At 50.2% G+C, this 13,571-nt stretch overlaps 2 protein-coding genes across 2 annotated transcripts in view; both read left to right on the forward strand.

Annotated features, from left to right (window-relative positions):
- Positions 1-13,571, forward strand: part of LOC102453236 (aldehyde oxidase 3) — a 105,508-nt gene that overhangs the window by 56,428 nt on the left and 35,509 nt on the right. The window contains exons 18-22 of the mRNA XM_006117936.5: positions 804-918; positions 2,380-2,499; positions 4,733-4,829; positions 6,482-6,606; positions 13,158-13,291. Coding sequence (XP_006117998.3) covers positions 804-918; positions 2,380-2,499; positions 4,733-4,829; positions 6,482-6,606; positions 13,158-13,291 — 591 coding nt within the window. The remainder of the gene's footprint in view (positions 1-803; positions 919-2,379; positions 2,500-4,732; positions 4,830-6,481; positions 6,607-13,157; positions 13,292-13,571) is intronic.
- Positions 7,797-9,449, forward strand: LOC149524098 (uncharacterized). The gene is made up of 2 exons (XM_089779889.1): positions 7,797-8,607; positions 8,803-9,449. The coding sequence occupies exons 1-2, from the start codon at positions 8,058-8,060 to the stop codon at positions 9,351-9,353; spliced, it is 1,101 nt and encodes a 366-aa protein (XP_089636015.1). The 5' UTR covers positions 7,797-8,057; the 3' UTR covers positions 9,354-9,449.

A 13,571-nucleotide genomic window follows, 5' to 3' on the forward strand; every position in this document is an offset into this window, starting at 1 on the left:
TGGTTACGGTTAACTGGTGGGGACTGGAGCAGCCCCCTGCCCCTGGCAGGCAGAGCTGCTCCAGCTCTGTGAGGCCTGCTGAAGGCAGGGGGCTTCTCCCTTGCTGACCAAAGCAGCCTCAGCCTTGGCGTGCTGCAAGCAGAGGCACTGGCAGCCAGCCGGGCAGCCCTGGTCTACAGCAGCGGGTCTGCTCCTGTCCAGCCATGGTGGGTGAGGGGGCTGCTTCAGCCCAGCCAGCTGGAATAAAACTCCCCACACACACTTAACTGATTAGCCAGTTAAACATAATGTTTAACCTGTTAACTAATTAAATAGGATTTTACATCTCTACACTGGACAAGCACAGCACGATGCATTTTGACCCGTGAATGTTTTGTGTTTAGGCATAGCTTACAACACAATGCACAAGGACTGTCTTACCACCATATGTAGGACTGACTGGTATTGTGAAGTGAGGATCTCTTTATGCTTTGTTAGCATCAGATAAGGAAGAGCCCACACTGGAATGCATGGAGCCTTTAGTACAAAAGGGAAAATATGTTTTGGGGTGTCTCAAATTTTCACCTACTAGGACTAAAATTTAAAAAATGTTCCCTCCCCTTACTTGTCCCCATTGTCTTCTTCAAATACATGACTACAGCAGTTGATTATTTTTGCATAATATACTTATCAATGCATTTCAGAGTTTCCCAACATTAAAGTATCTGAAAAGAATATAAAATTGTGTTTCTTTGCATTTGTATTCAGTATATTAGTCCCACATGTACCAATTGTGGCACGGCCATTTGTATTCTTCTTTCCAGAACAATTGATATTTCAGAGGCTCTCAAAGTGCCAGGAGTGGTAGATGTGGTAACATCTGAAGATATTCCAGGAAAAAATGGCACTGCCCATGAGCAAGCATATGCAGAAAATGAGGTACTTCTTTCTTTTGGCAAAGGTGTCATGGCCTTTAATTAAATACTGTTTATTATGAAGAAGGAAACTTACAAATGCTGCAGATATTTTGCTTATTGAAAAACTGCTCTGAAAATGACTCCAATGTTCATTAGTACAGTGCCAGCCTGACAGTCTGTGGCAGCACAGTGCACTCTCAGTAGATCTTCTGAGAAGGAGCTGTACAGGACTCGGTCCCTCTGGGACAAAGGAATAGGGAAAGCTCCCTTAAAGTTTGGAAAAAAGACGATCAAGGGGGGACATGATAGCGGTTTTCAAATATCTAAAAGGGTGTCACAAGGAGGAAGGAGAAAATTTGTTCCTCTTGGTTTCTGAGGACAGGACAAGGCTTAAAGTGCAGCAGGGGAGGAGTAACAGTAGTTCGAACTAGGAAGCCCAGTTCGAACTACCTAGTTCGTGCCCCGTGTAGCCGCGCTGCACGGGGTTCGAACCAGCGGGGTTTTAAAAATGGCAGCTCCCCGCTTATGCAAATGAAGCCCGGGAAATTCAAATCCTGGGCTTCATTTGCAAGTGCGGTATGCCTACATTACCCTCCTAGTTCGAACTAGCGGGGTAGTGTAGACATACCCTATGAAAATAAAGCAAATCTTAACACACCCGCTACTCAGCAGTTGCATAAGACAGCAGAACATCAAGAGATCCTGTGTGGCAACATGCCGGACTCCAAGCTGCATTTCTCAGACTGCTGGGAGCCAGGCAATTACAGCGTCAGTGTGTGGCCAGAATGCCCCATGTTTCCTTTGCATTTAGACCACTTGTATTGCTAACCCACATGTCTTCTGTCTCTTCTAGTCAGTGTTTCTGTTCCTTCCCACCTGACTCTGAACTCTGCCCCTTTCCTTTCCTACATTTCCTCTCATGCTTCTGAATTCTAACCCCTTCTCCGTTCTTGCTTGCTTTGGTTATTCTCTTCACTCACACTCCCTGCCTGTCAGTCATTCTTTTCCCCTCATGACTGCGCACTGACATCTTGCACCTGATTCTCCCTCACTGCCAAATATTTGGCTCTAGATGCACTGGAAATTTGTCATGACTCCATGCCTCAGTGGCCAGGCCCTGACATAGATATATGAGTGCAAACCCCTGGTGTAGACAAGAAAAATGTGATTTGTGCTGGTGTCGCTTTTATCCCATCTTGAATGAGGGTAATCTTGCCACCAGTGGCTGGGATTAAGGCAGATTTCTACTGTAGTCAATGTCAGTGTATTACCAATGCTAGAAATACTATCACCAATGGATGCTTGTTGCCAATAGCGCTTCTCACATCTAATGAAATATGGTCTATGCTCAGACAAATTCTCAGAGTATACATAAGCACTGGTTATGTGAACATAACCCCTCTCCCATACACAGCTTCTGTTCAGTAATGGAATCAACCCAGTGTTTTCACCAGTTTATATGCATTGTGCATGTTGCATGCAGGTGATCTGCGTGGGTCAGATCATCTGTGCTGTGGTTGCAAAGTCAGCGGTGCAGGCAAAGCGAGGAGTTGAAAAAGTGAAGATAGAATATGAAGATCTGGAGCCAATTCTGACCATTCAGGTAATAATCCAACTCTTTTTCCTTGTTTTGTAAAGCTGTTACATCATTTCATTCATTGTTTGTCTATTCAGGGCTCTGTCAGGCTTTGGATTTTAATCTGGTTTCAAATGTAGGTTTGTTTAGCTGGGGATGAGTGTAGGTTGTGATTTCATAGCATAAAATCTCCTGCATATTTTTATTTTGGGGAGCATAAAAGTCTGCTTTTTGCTTAGCAGTTGCCTGCTTCATCTAATGAATGAGAGGCTAATTTTTGCACAAGAGATGAGATGTGCAGCAAAGTAGTGTAACAGAAGAATGTGCACTGAGCACTGCATCTCTGCATGGGCTAGATTCTCAGGTATAAATTAGTTGAAGTCACGTGTGGAACCAGCTAACTCTAGGTGGAGATGTGGCACCGTGTATCCCATACCACTTTCAGTTTTAGTACGTTCTCAGAGTCAGGTAGCACTTTATCTTTCTCATACACACACCTGTCTTTAGTACTTTTTGCTCTCACATATATATAAGCTTGGTCTACACTAGAAGTTTAGATGAACTTTAGCCACATAAGGTCAATTTTTCTAAGTGATGCTTCCACACTACCAAGCCTGTCACATCAGCTATAAGGGCTGTGGAAATTGCACAGTTGAATTTATGCTAGTGTAGATGCAGCGTTTCCAGAAAGTCATCACTATTGTCATCCAGGAGGCCTCCTGCAGCTTCCTGCTCCACCCACTGGATAGATATCAATACATAGGCTAGGACAGGGCTGGGGAACATCAGGCCTGGGGCCTGGATGTGACCCCCAGCTCACCTGGATCCAGCCTCTGAAACTCAGGGCCCCCCAGCATTGGGGCATTCCCACTGGTTCTGCAGCCCCCCCACTGACCCACCACAGAGCTGGAGCACACAAAACCCTCACACTGGCAGCACTTCTGCCCTGTGCCGAACCCCAGCTCCTACCCACCCCCCACTCTGCCTGATGTTTTTTCCCTCCAGCCCCTCTTCTGCCTCACCCTAAAGTTACTTGACCCCTCCCAGCCAGTTAATTTCAGCCCCCTTCCCGTCTCCCTGCTGCGATTTGCCCCAAACCTCTTTTTGATGCTTGTAAAGGGACAGCATCAAAGTACAGCAGCTCTTACTGAGCAAGCTCAGTTCCAGTGAACATGCTCAGTGCACCCTACATAGCATATTCTGACAGACATTTGCTTCTGTCACTGCAGTAGGATAGGGGAGGGGCTGACTCCCCTCCTTAGGTTTGCCGGATGATGGGGGATTTTTTGGGGGGTGTTCGCACCCTTAGCACACCCCCTGCATACGGGCCTATTGTACTGCTCTGGTGTCTGCACTAGGGACGTAAGAGACTAGTCGACTAGTGAGGCAACTAGTCACTCCCCTCCACTCCTTGCTCCCTCTATCAGAGGCTCTTGTACATTTCAAAGGCTGAGGAGCCTCAGGGAGTGTGGGGCCAGAGGGGCCTACGCTCCCTGTGGGGCTTCTGCTTTTGAACTGTAGCAAAAGCTGGGCAGGGCTCTTGCGACAGTTCAAAGACAGAGGCGCCCTTAGAGACTAATCAAATAGTCGGTGGAAAGTCCATCAACTGTTCGATTGGGTAATTAATCTACATGTAACATCCCTAGTCTGCACAGGCAACCAGGGCACAAAAAGTTGTGAATGGGTTGCCTCCCACTGATGTCATTCAAGGGGGGAGGGAGTAGACAGGTGATTTCTGGGACACTGGCAGCATGAGTCCCTCTAACCAGAGTTTTGGACCTAGAGGGCACCATGACCATAGCCCAGAATACAAAGCTGCCCACAGTGCCTCGCTGTCTGAGTCAACGGAAGGCTCCCTAATCAGGACACACCCCTGCGGACTACATTTGATTCTTCCCGCTGGGAGGGAGGACTGGAGCTTTGACGTTGCAAAATCGGGTGGTAGGAAATCAACCATATTAGATTTGACCTTCTCTTACAGTGTGGACATGCCTGTACATGACCTACCTTTAGCACTTCTAGGCTGTGGGAACGTAGAGAGCAGTGTGAACTGAAGAAAAAATCAGCAACAACAGAAAGCTCTCTCTCCACATAGCAGATATTGTCTCCCTCAGCCTAGTCCCCACATCTGTCTCTGCAAAGTCACAGCGTGGTGTTAACAAATGCCTATCCAAAAAAAACCCAAACCCAGCCCCAGAAGAACTCCTAGTGCTGTCGGCAGTATTGCAGTTGAGTTGTATCGGTTCTTTACTTGCTGCAGGATGCAATAAAGCACAACTCATACATTGGAAAAGAGAAGAAAATAGAGCAAGGAAATATTGAAGAAGGATTTAAGTCTGTTGATGAAATCATTGAAGGTAAATTGCTGCATGCACTGGGATGGGAAACCCTAATGATTGAGTCTGATTTCCAACAGATGTTCCAGGCCAAATTAGAACTTCTATAGTATTCTCAGAGAAACTTACTGTGGGCTTGTCTTGATTAGAAAAGGAGCCAAAGGTTAGATTGGGTTTGAATAACATGTGCAATTTCAGATTGACCTGAACACAACCATTTTCGTAGGTAGCACTCAGCTGGGTAAAACGGAGCTTATGGTGTATGTTACACTAGGGGAAAGGTTTAAATCAGGCTTAGCTAGTACATGTTAGATAACTCCCCTCAGAATTCAACCTCCGACCCAAGATAAACTCTAGGGATCATGAGAGATCAGACAGCAACTGCCCCAATGAGACTCAGATGGCAGATGAATTAATGTTTCACTTTTGTTAAAACTGAGGGAGAGCCTTCGGCCTCTTTTAAAACAAACAAAAAAATCTCTTTCCAAAGATTATACAGGTTAGAGAGAAGACATGTATTCTTCCTTAAAATAATATACCTCAAAATAGAACTATGTCTTATCATTGATGACGCCATCTATTTAACTGGCATGGGAACTCACAAAATAGTATTTAATAGGGCTGTCAGTCAATGCGCATTAACGCCTGCAATTAACGCAGGGCAGAATTAACGCGTTAATTTTTTTAACGCGTTGATCACCACAGCATTTCAAAGGTGCAGAGCCAGGATAGCTGTGTGGCACTGCCCTTTTGAAACACCATGGCAGCATTTCAAAGAGGCTGCAGAGAGCCCAGGGTCATCTGGGGACTTTAGCTGATCCCAGGCTCCCATGATCCTGCCTCTTTGAAACGATATGGTGGCATTTCAAAGGAGCAGCACTGCACAGACCCCAGGATCAGCTGGGGACTCCAGCTGATCCAGAGCTCCCCCAGCACTGCCCCATTGAAACACCGCAGCGGCGTTTCAATGGGGCAGTGCAGCACGGAGCCTGAGATCAGCTGGAGTCTTATTATTGTTTAACAGCGTGATTAATTGTGATTAATTTTTTTATTCGCTTGACAGCCCTAATATTAAATAAAGAAAACAAGAGAGCTAGATTTTTGGCAAATGAAGAAATTGTCGGTTTTTAAAAACAAGACTTGGTAAGAACTCAATGACTCAGCACTGATTTTGTTTGTTTTACTTGGAATAAAAAGCTGTGAGTCTATGTTTTATTCATTTAATTTGCTTATCCAGGAGAATAAAAATATGCAATGCTTAAATGCTTGAAAACAGAGATTTCCTCAAAATGAACACACCAAGCTCCCACAGAAACAAGTCAGACAAAATGAGATATAGCAAAATCATAAAAAGAAAGAGAATATTTATTTTTCTTCTGTGCAAAATTCTCTCTTTTTCTTTCTCTCACACACATACACACACAAAACACAGGACTATGTAGCACTTTAAAGACTAACAAGATGGTTTATTAGATGATGAGCTTTTGTGGGCATCTAATAAACCATCTTGTTAGTCTTTAAAGTGCTACATAGTCCTGTATTTTGTTTCAGCTACACCAGACTAACAGGGCTACATTTCTATCACTATTCTACATACACACACAGACACCCCTCTGATTTCATTTGGCAGTAAATATCTTCTGAAACTTGTCCTGTGATTCTGACTGTAACAGGTGAAATCCACATTGGAGGACAAGAACATTTTTACTTGGAAACTAACAGTGTCCTTGCTGTTCCAAGAAGAGAGGATAACGAAATGGATGTATATGTGTCCACTCAGGATGCAGCACGTGTACAGGTAATACAAAGCAGTTATGGATTAACAATCTTTTCCCCATCCCAATAACTTTAAGAGTGGACGGCAAGGCCTTGCCAAGATGTGAGATCAGGTTTTCTGTTTGTCCTACAACAGTCTGATGAAATTTCTAATGCAGATTAATTGACTTGGCCCTTTTTGAGTAATGAAGCCCTGTCTCCATTAGGGTAGTAATAATGGTTCTGCAAGAATGTAAGTAACGGCCATACTGGATCAGACCAAAGGCCCACCTAACCCAGTATCCTGTCGTCTGGCAGCGGCCAATGCTAGGTGTCCCAGAGGGAATGAACAGAACAAGTAATCATAAAGGGATCCATTCCCCCTGTTGCCCATTCCCCCTGTTGCTCATTCCACGAGGAGTACAGCTAGTTCGGATTAGAAGCCTAATCCGAACTAGCTACTCCGTGCCGCGTGTAGCCGCGCGGCACGGGGTTTGAACTAGCCGGCATTTAAAAATGGTGCCGGCCGGCTTCATTCAAATGAAGCCCGGGAAATTCAAATCCCGGGCTTCATTTGCAATTGCGGATGACTACATGGTTTCTGAGGGCAGGACAAGGAGTAATGGGCTTAAAGTGCAGCAGGGGAGGTTTAGATTGGACATTAGGAAAAAATTCCTAACTGTCAGGGTGGTCAAATATTAGAATAAATTGCCAAGGGAGGTGGTAGAATCTCCCTCTCTGGAGATATTTAAGAACAGGTTAGATAGACATCTGTCAGGGATGGTGTAGACAGAGCTTGGTCCTGCCTTGAGGGCAGGGGGCTGGACTCGATGACCTCTTGAGGTCCCTTCCAGTCCTATTATTCTATGATTCTATGATACATTACCCCCGCTAGTTCGAACTAGCGGGGTAGTGTAGACATACCCTGAGAGTTTAACTCCGTCCCAGTGTCCTTAATAGGAACTGTGCTTGAGCTCCTGGCTTTTCATTCCTTTCCACTTTTGTGTCAGAAATCAACATTCCTCATAGTGAGAACATCTGCAAGGAAAGTGTCTGACAAAGTGGTTTTGACCCACAAGAGGTTATGCCCAAATAAATCTGTTAGGGTATGTCTACACTAGAAAGTTAGTTCGAACTAACGGACGTTAGTTCGAACTAACTTTCCTATGCGCTACACTAGCGCTCCGTTAGTTCGAACTTAATTCGAACTAACGGAGCGCTTAGTTCGAACTAGGTAAACCTCATTTTACGAGGACTAACGCCTAGTTCGAACTAGCTAGTTCGAACTAAGGGCTGTGTAGCCCTTTAGTTCGAACTAGTGGGAGGCTAAGGCTTCCCAGGTTTCCCTGGTGGCCACTCTGGCCAACACCAGGGAAACTCTATTGCCCCCCTCCCGGCCCCGGAGCCCTTAAAGGGCCATGGGCTGGCTACTCACTTTGTGCCAGTTGCAAGGCTGCCAGCACCCGTGCCTGCACAGCCTGCACCTGCCACAGGATGAGCCAGCCATCCGAGGGCTCCCAGCCCTCCACTGCTCCCCACGACCAGCCTGGCGGCTCCCGGGAGCCTGCCCGGGGGCGCAAAAGGCGGGCGCCCGCCTGGTCAAGTGCGGAGATCGTGGACCTCATCGAGGTTTGGGGGGAAGCCTCAAATGTCCACGATCTCCGCACTAGCCACCGGAACGCGGCCGTCTATGGACGCATGGCTGCCAGCCTGGCCGCCAGGGGCCACCAGCGCAGCCGGGAGCAGGTGCGCTGCAAGATTAAAGACTTGCGGCAGTCCTACTCCCGGGCCTGCCTGCCAGAGGCTGACCTGGAGGCCTGCCCCCACTTCCATGCCCTGGACCGCATCCTGGGGCCTCATGCCGTCCCTGCCCCCCGGGACGTGATTGACCCCGGGGCAGAGGGACCGCTCCTGGACACCGAGGAGGAGGAAGAGGGCTCTGAGAGCCAGGAGCCTGCCGCCAGCCTTCCCAGGACCCGGGACCCCCGAGGCACCCCACAGAGCCGCTCGCCTGCATCATCAGAGGCCGGGGAGGCGTCCACCTGTGAGTACCCTCGTGTTCCCCTTATGTGTACGGGGGGCTGGGGCGAGAGGGAGCCCCGGGACCGTGCGCCTGGGCCTTGCCCACTACGGAGCAGCAGCTGGGGATCCTGCAGGGGCCCTGGCCTTGCAGAGGGGAGCTGGGTTTCACACACCTGGGCCCCTGGGGTAATTGACCGCTGGTCTTCTTGCACCACAGCTGCAGCACCGGGGACTGCAGGGCGCACCACACCGCCTGCAGCAGCCGCCCGCGCCCGGGCAAGCAGGACAGCCAGGAACCAGGAGGACTACCAGAGGCGGCATCTCCGGTTCCTGGACCGACAGCTCCGTCTCCAGGACCACTGGGTCCAGGAGGACCTCAGGCTGCGCCAGAGGAGTCTGGAGGCCCTGGAGGAGCAGGGCCGTGCCCTGCGAGGCCACCTCCAGAGCCTGCTAGACCGCTTTCCGTTTCCTCCTCCCCCTGCTCCCCCTCTTGCTCCCCCTCTTGCTCCCCCTCTTGCTCCCCCTGCTCCCCCTCTTGCTCCCCCTGCTCCCCCTCTTGCTCCCCCTCTTGCTCCCCCTGCTCCCCCTCTTGCTCCCCCTCTTGCTCCCCCTGCTCCTCCTGCTCCTCCTGCTTCCGCTCCTGCTTCCGCTCCTGCTTCCTCCACACCCCCTGTCCTCTCTGCCCCCCCCTCCACAACCATTCCCCACCGACGCCCCCGGACCCGCAGTGTGGCGAGACGGGAGAGGCACCCAGACTCCCACCCCTGAGCTTTCCTTTCCCTTCCTCCCTTCCCTCCCCTCCCCTTCCAGCTCCCTCGTCCCAGGTTTCCCCCTCCCTTCTCCCACCTTCATTCCTCCCTCCCCCACCCCAGTTCTCTGAAATAAACAGACGTTTTTGTTGGAAAAACAGGTGTCTTTATTGTACAGTAGATAGGGAGGGGAAAGGGGAAGGGGGGGGGTAGGGTGGAAGAAGGCCCCGGTGGGGCATGCAGGGAGAGGTCAGTCCTCCTCCTCCTCCACCTGGAAGCTGTCCCGCAGGGCTTCCCGGATCCGGATGGCCCCCCGCTGGGCTTCCCGGACGGCGGCGGTGCGGGGCTGACCGTAGTGTCCAGCCATGCGGTCAGCCTCAGCCATCCAGGCTGGCAAGAAAGCCTCCCCCTTCCGCTCACACAAATTGTGGAGCACACAACATGCCGCCACCACGGGAGGGATGTTGTGCTCGGCCAGGTCCAGACGGGTGAGGAGGCATCGAAAGCGGGCTTTCAGTCGCCCGAAGGCCCCCTCCACCACGATGCGGGCCCTGCTCAGCCTGTTATTGAAGGCCTGGCGGGAGGGATTGAGGTGCCCCGTGTAGGGCTTCATGAGCCAGGGCTGCAGTGGGTAGGCGGCATCCCCCACCAGGCAGACGGGCATGTCCACGTCCCCGACCCTGATGTGGCGGTCGGGGAAGAAGGTCCCGTCCTGCAGCCGCTGGCACACGGAGGAGTTCCGGTACACCCGGGCGTCGTGTGCTTTGCCGGACCAGCCCACATTTATGTCCGTCAACTGTCCCCGGTGGTCACACACGGCCTGCAGGATGACGGAGAAGTACCCCTTGCGGTTCACGTACCGGGACGCCTGGTGTTCCGGGGCACGGATGGGGATGTGCGTCCCGTCGATGGCCCCCCCGCAGTTGGGGAAGCCGAGGGCGCCGAATCCCCGGATGACGGCATCCGGGTCGGCGAGGCGGACCACCCTGCGGAGCAGCACCCGGTTGATGGCCTTGACCACCTGCGGAGAGAGACACAGCAAAGCGTCAATCAGTGGGGCGCCCGGGTGGCTGGGAGCATTCCTGCCCTGGCAGTGCCCCGCGCCCCACTCCCGGAAGCAACCCCCCTGGCGGCGTGTAGTACGGCCGGGACAGCCCGACCCCTCCGGTGCGGGGCGCTTTCGCCTCCTCCCGCCCCCCCCCTTTGTCCCTGGGGCGGCCCATCCCCTCCTCGCAGCCCCCCTCCCCCCCGGCTCGGTGGCCGACGAGCGCCGTACCTGCATGAGCACTGCTCCGACAGTGGATCTCCCCACGCCGAACTGGTTCCCGACGGATCGGTAGCTGTCCGGCGTGGAGAGCTTCCAGAGGGCGATGGCCACCCGCTTCTGGAGGGGGATGGCGGGCCTCATGCGAGTGTCCCTTCTTTGCAGGGCAGGGGCGAGCCACTCGCAGAGCTCCAGGAAGGTGTCCCTCCTCATCCTAAAGTTCTGGGTCCACTGTCGGTCGTCCCAGCGCTCCAGGACGATGCGGTCCCACCAGTCGCTGCTGGTGTCCAGACGCCAGATGCGGCGGGGCACGCCGGTGCCGGGGCGCCGCCGCGGCTCCTCCACGGCCCCCAGGGCGGCCAGGCGGAGAGGCAGGGGGCTGACGTTCCCCAGGTGGTGCCAGGCAGCCTCGAGCCATTGCTGGCAGGCTTGCAGTAGCAAGTCCAGAACGTGCACCAGAAGGTGCAGGGCGAGCCGTGGCTCCATGTTGCCACCTGCGGCGGCCCCCCCGAAGGGAAGCACCGACACAGACGGGCACAGAGACCGACGCTTTGCTGTCCCTCGGCGAGGTTGGCAAGCAAGCAGGAAAAGCTGAGAACCGGCTGTCCAGGGGGGGTCCCTTTAAGCACGAGCCTCAGATAGCCTCAGACAGCAGCCACACAAAGCAACTGCTGACCTGATGCCCTGCCAGAACCGGTTTCAGCTGCCCTTAAATGCCCCCCTGCGTCCAATCAGTGTGGACGCGCTAGTTCGAACTAGCAAAACGCTAGTTCGAACTAGTTTTTAGTTCTAGATGCGCTAGTTCGAACTAGCTTAGTTCGAATTAACTAATTCGAACTAAGTTAGTTCGAACTAGCGCTGTAGTGTAGACGTACCCTAAGTCTTTTAAGATGCCACAGCTGCCCCTCTGAGACTTGTCATTGTTTGTGACTGTACAGGCAATGTCCAAGGCTGCATCTAGACTGGCAAGTTTTTCCGCAAAAGCAGTTGCTTTTGTGGAAAAGCTTGCCAGCTGTCTACACTGGCCACTTGAATTTACGCAAGAACACTGATGATCTAATGTATGATCATCAGTGTTCTTGTGCAAATACAATGACTCTCCCGTTCGGGAAAAAGCCCTCTTGCGCAAATGCTTTTGCACAAGAGGGCCAGTGTAGACAACTGAGAACTGTTTTGCGCAAAAAAGCCCCGATGGCGAAAATGGTGATCGGGGCTTTCTTGTGCAAAACCGTGTCTAGATTGGCACGGACGCTTTTCTGCAAAAAGTGCTTTTGTGCAAAAGCGTCCATGCCAATCTAGACGCTCTTTTTCACAAATGCTTTTAACAGAAAAGCTTTTCCGTTAAAAGCATTTGCGGAAAATCCTGCCAGTCTAGACGTAGCCCAAAAGAATAGCATCCTGCATCAAGATTGCAAATGAAATAGCTCAGTGGATGTGAGTTCTACCTACCTACAAACAATGTCCATAGAATTCCTCAGTGACATTCCATACTGGATATTTGTAGGGCTGTTACATAGTCATCAACTCATACATTTACAAACCATTACGTCATAGCCACATCTTCCTGAATGGATGCAAGCTTTGGGAGAGTGGTCCTGCAGTCTTTTTTTAGGTAGACTTTGAGCCTCGCCTTCTGGGGGTGGATGCTTTGTGAGTCACCTGAGTGGAATACATGGCTGCACCTACTGGCAGAAGAAATGGTACTTGGTGTAGCCAGGGTTCTTTGAGATGTGATGCAGATGTGTGTGTTTATGACGCACCCTCCACCTGTCTGCATCTCTCTCATATTGCCAGGGGAGGGTCTATGGCCGCAAGGAACTGAAGACATCCTACAGGTACTGTTAGGCAAATTTCTCTGGCTCTGGTGTGCTGGACATGAACATACCTAACTGGAATACACATCTAGATCACATCTCTCAAAGAATCACATATGAAGCCATATCTTGTTATATGAAGAAATGTATTTTTAAGCATCACTCCACACACAGCACTAGAGTCTGATCCTAGTGAAATCAGTGACCAAACTCCTATTGACATCCGGGAGGCTTAGATTTACTCCTCACTGATCTGAGTGGTTAATCAGTTGTGTGTATTTATTGATTATTTTTAGAGCTTTGTACTTTGGACCAAATGAGTAAGGGTTCTCAGGATTCGGCACCGTGCCAGTATTCTCACTATAAAATAATATAAATAGTCAATCTTCTCCACCCAGCTGGTTAGCATGGTGGATGCGCTATATGCAGCTGCAGATCTGTCTTGTACTTCTAGATAGGGAGTATCAAAGTTTTCCCTAAAACTATCCAAATGTATTTTCCAGAGCAATTGCTCAGCTTCTGCTCCTCTAAAAGGACCAGTTTCTACTCTCACTTCTGCCAGCATGAATCTGGAGTAACTCCATTGTCTTCCATGAACTATACTAGGTTTCTACCAGTAGCACTTGGATGAGACTCTGGCCCTGTTTATTTCTTTTATATATTGGTAGCTGTGGGAACTGAAGCATGTTTATCATGGGTTTTGGTAAGTCAGCCTATATGTAATCATAGCAATTCACTTTTATAGGAATTAGTGGCTTCAGCGTTAGCTGTCCAATCCAGTAAGATCATGTGTCATACAAAACGTGTTGGTGGAGCCTTTGGAGGAAAGGTTACAAAGCCTGCATTTTTTGCTGTAGTTGCAGCAGTAGCAGCAAACAAGTAAGTGTTATGGGTTTTGTCAGTGATTTTACTGAAGCAAAATTACTAGGAAGAATTGTGATAGAAGTGTAGCCGTGTTAGTCTGGGGTAGTTGAAGCAAAATGCAGGACAATGTAGCACTTTAAAGACTAACAAGATGGTTTATTAGGTGAGGAGCTTTCGTGGGCCAGACCCACTTCCTCAGATCAAATAGTGGAAGAAAGTAGTCACAACCATATATACCAAAGGATACAATTAAAAAAAATGAACAAATATGAAAAGGACAAATCACATTGCAGAA

This window comes from Pelodiscus sinensis, chromosome 7 (assembly GCF_052426305.1).
Source record: "Pelodiscus sinensis isolate ZL-2025 chromosome 7, ASM5242630v1, whole genome shotgun sequence".
Classification (NCBI taxonomy): Eukaryota; Metazoa; Chordata; order Testudines; family Trionychidae; genus Pelodiscus; species Pelodiscus sinensis.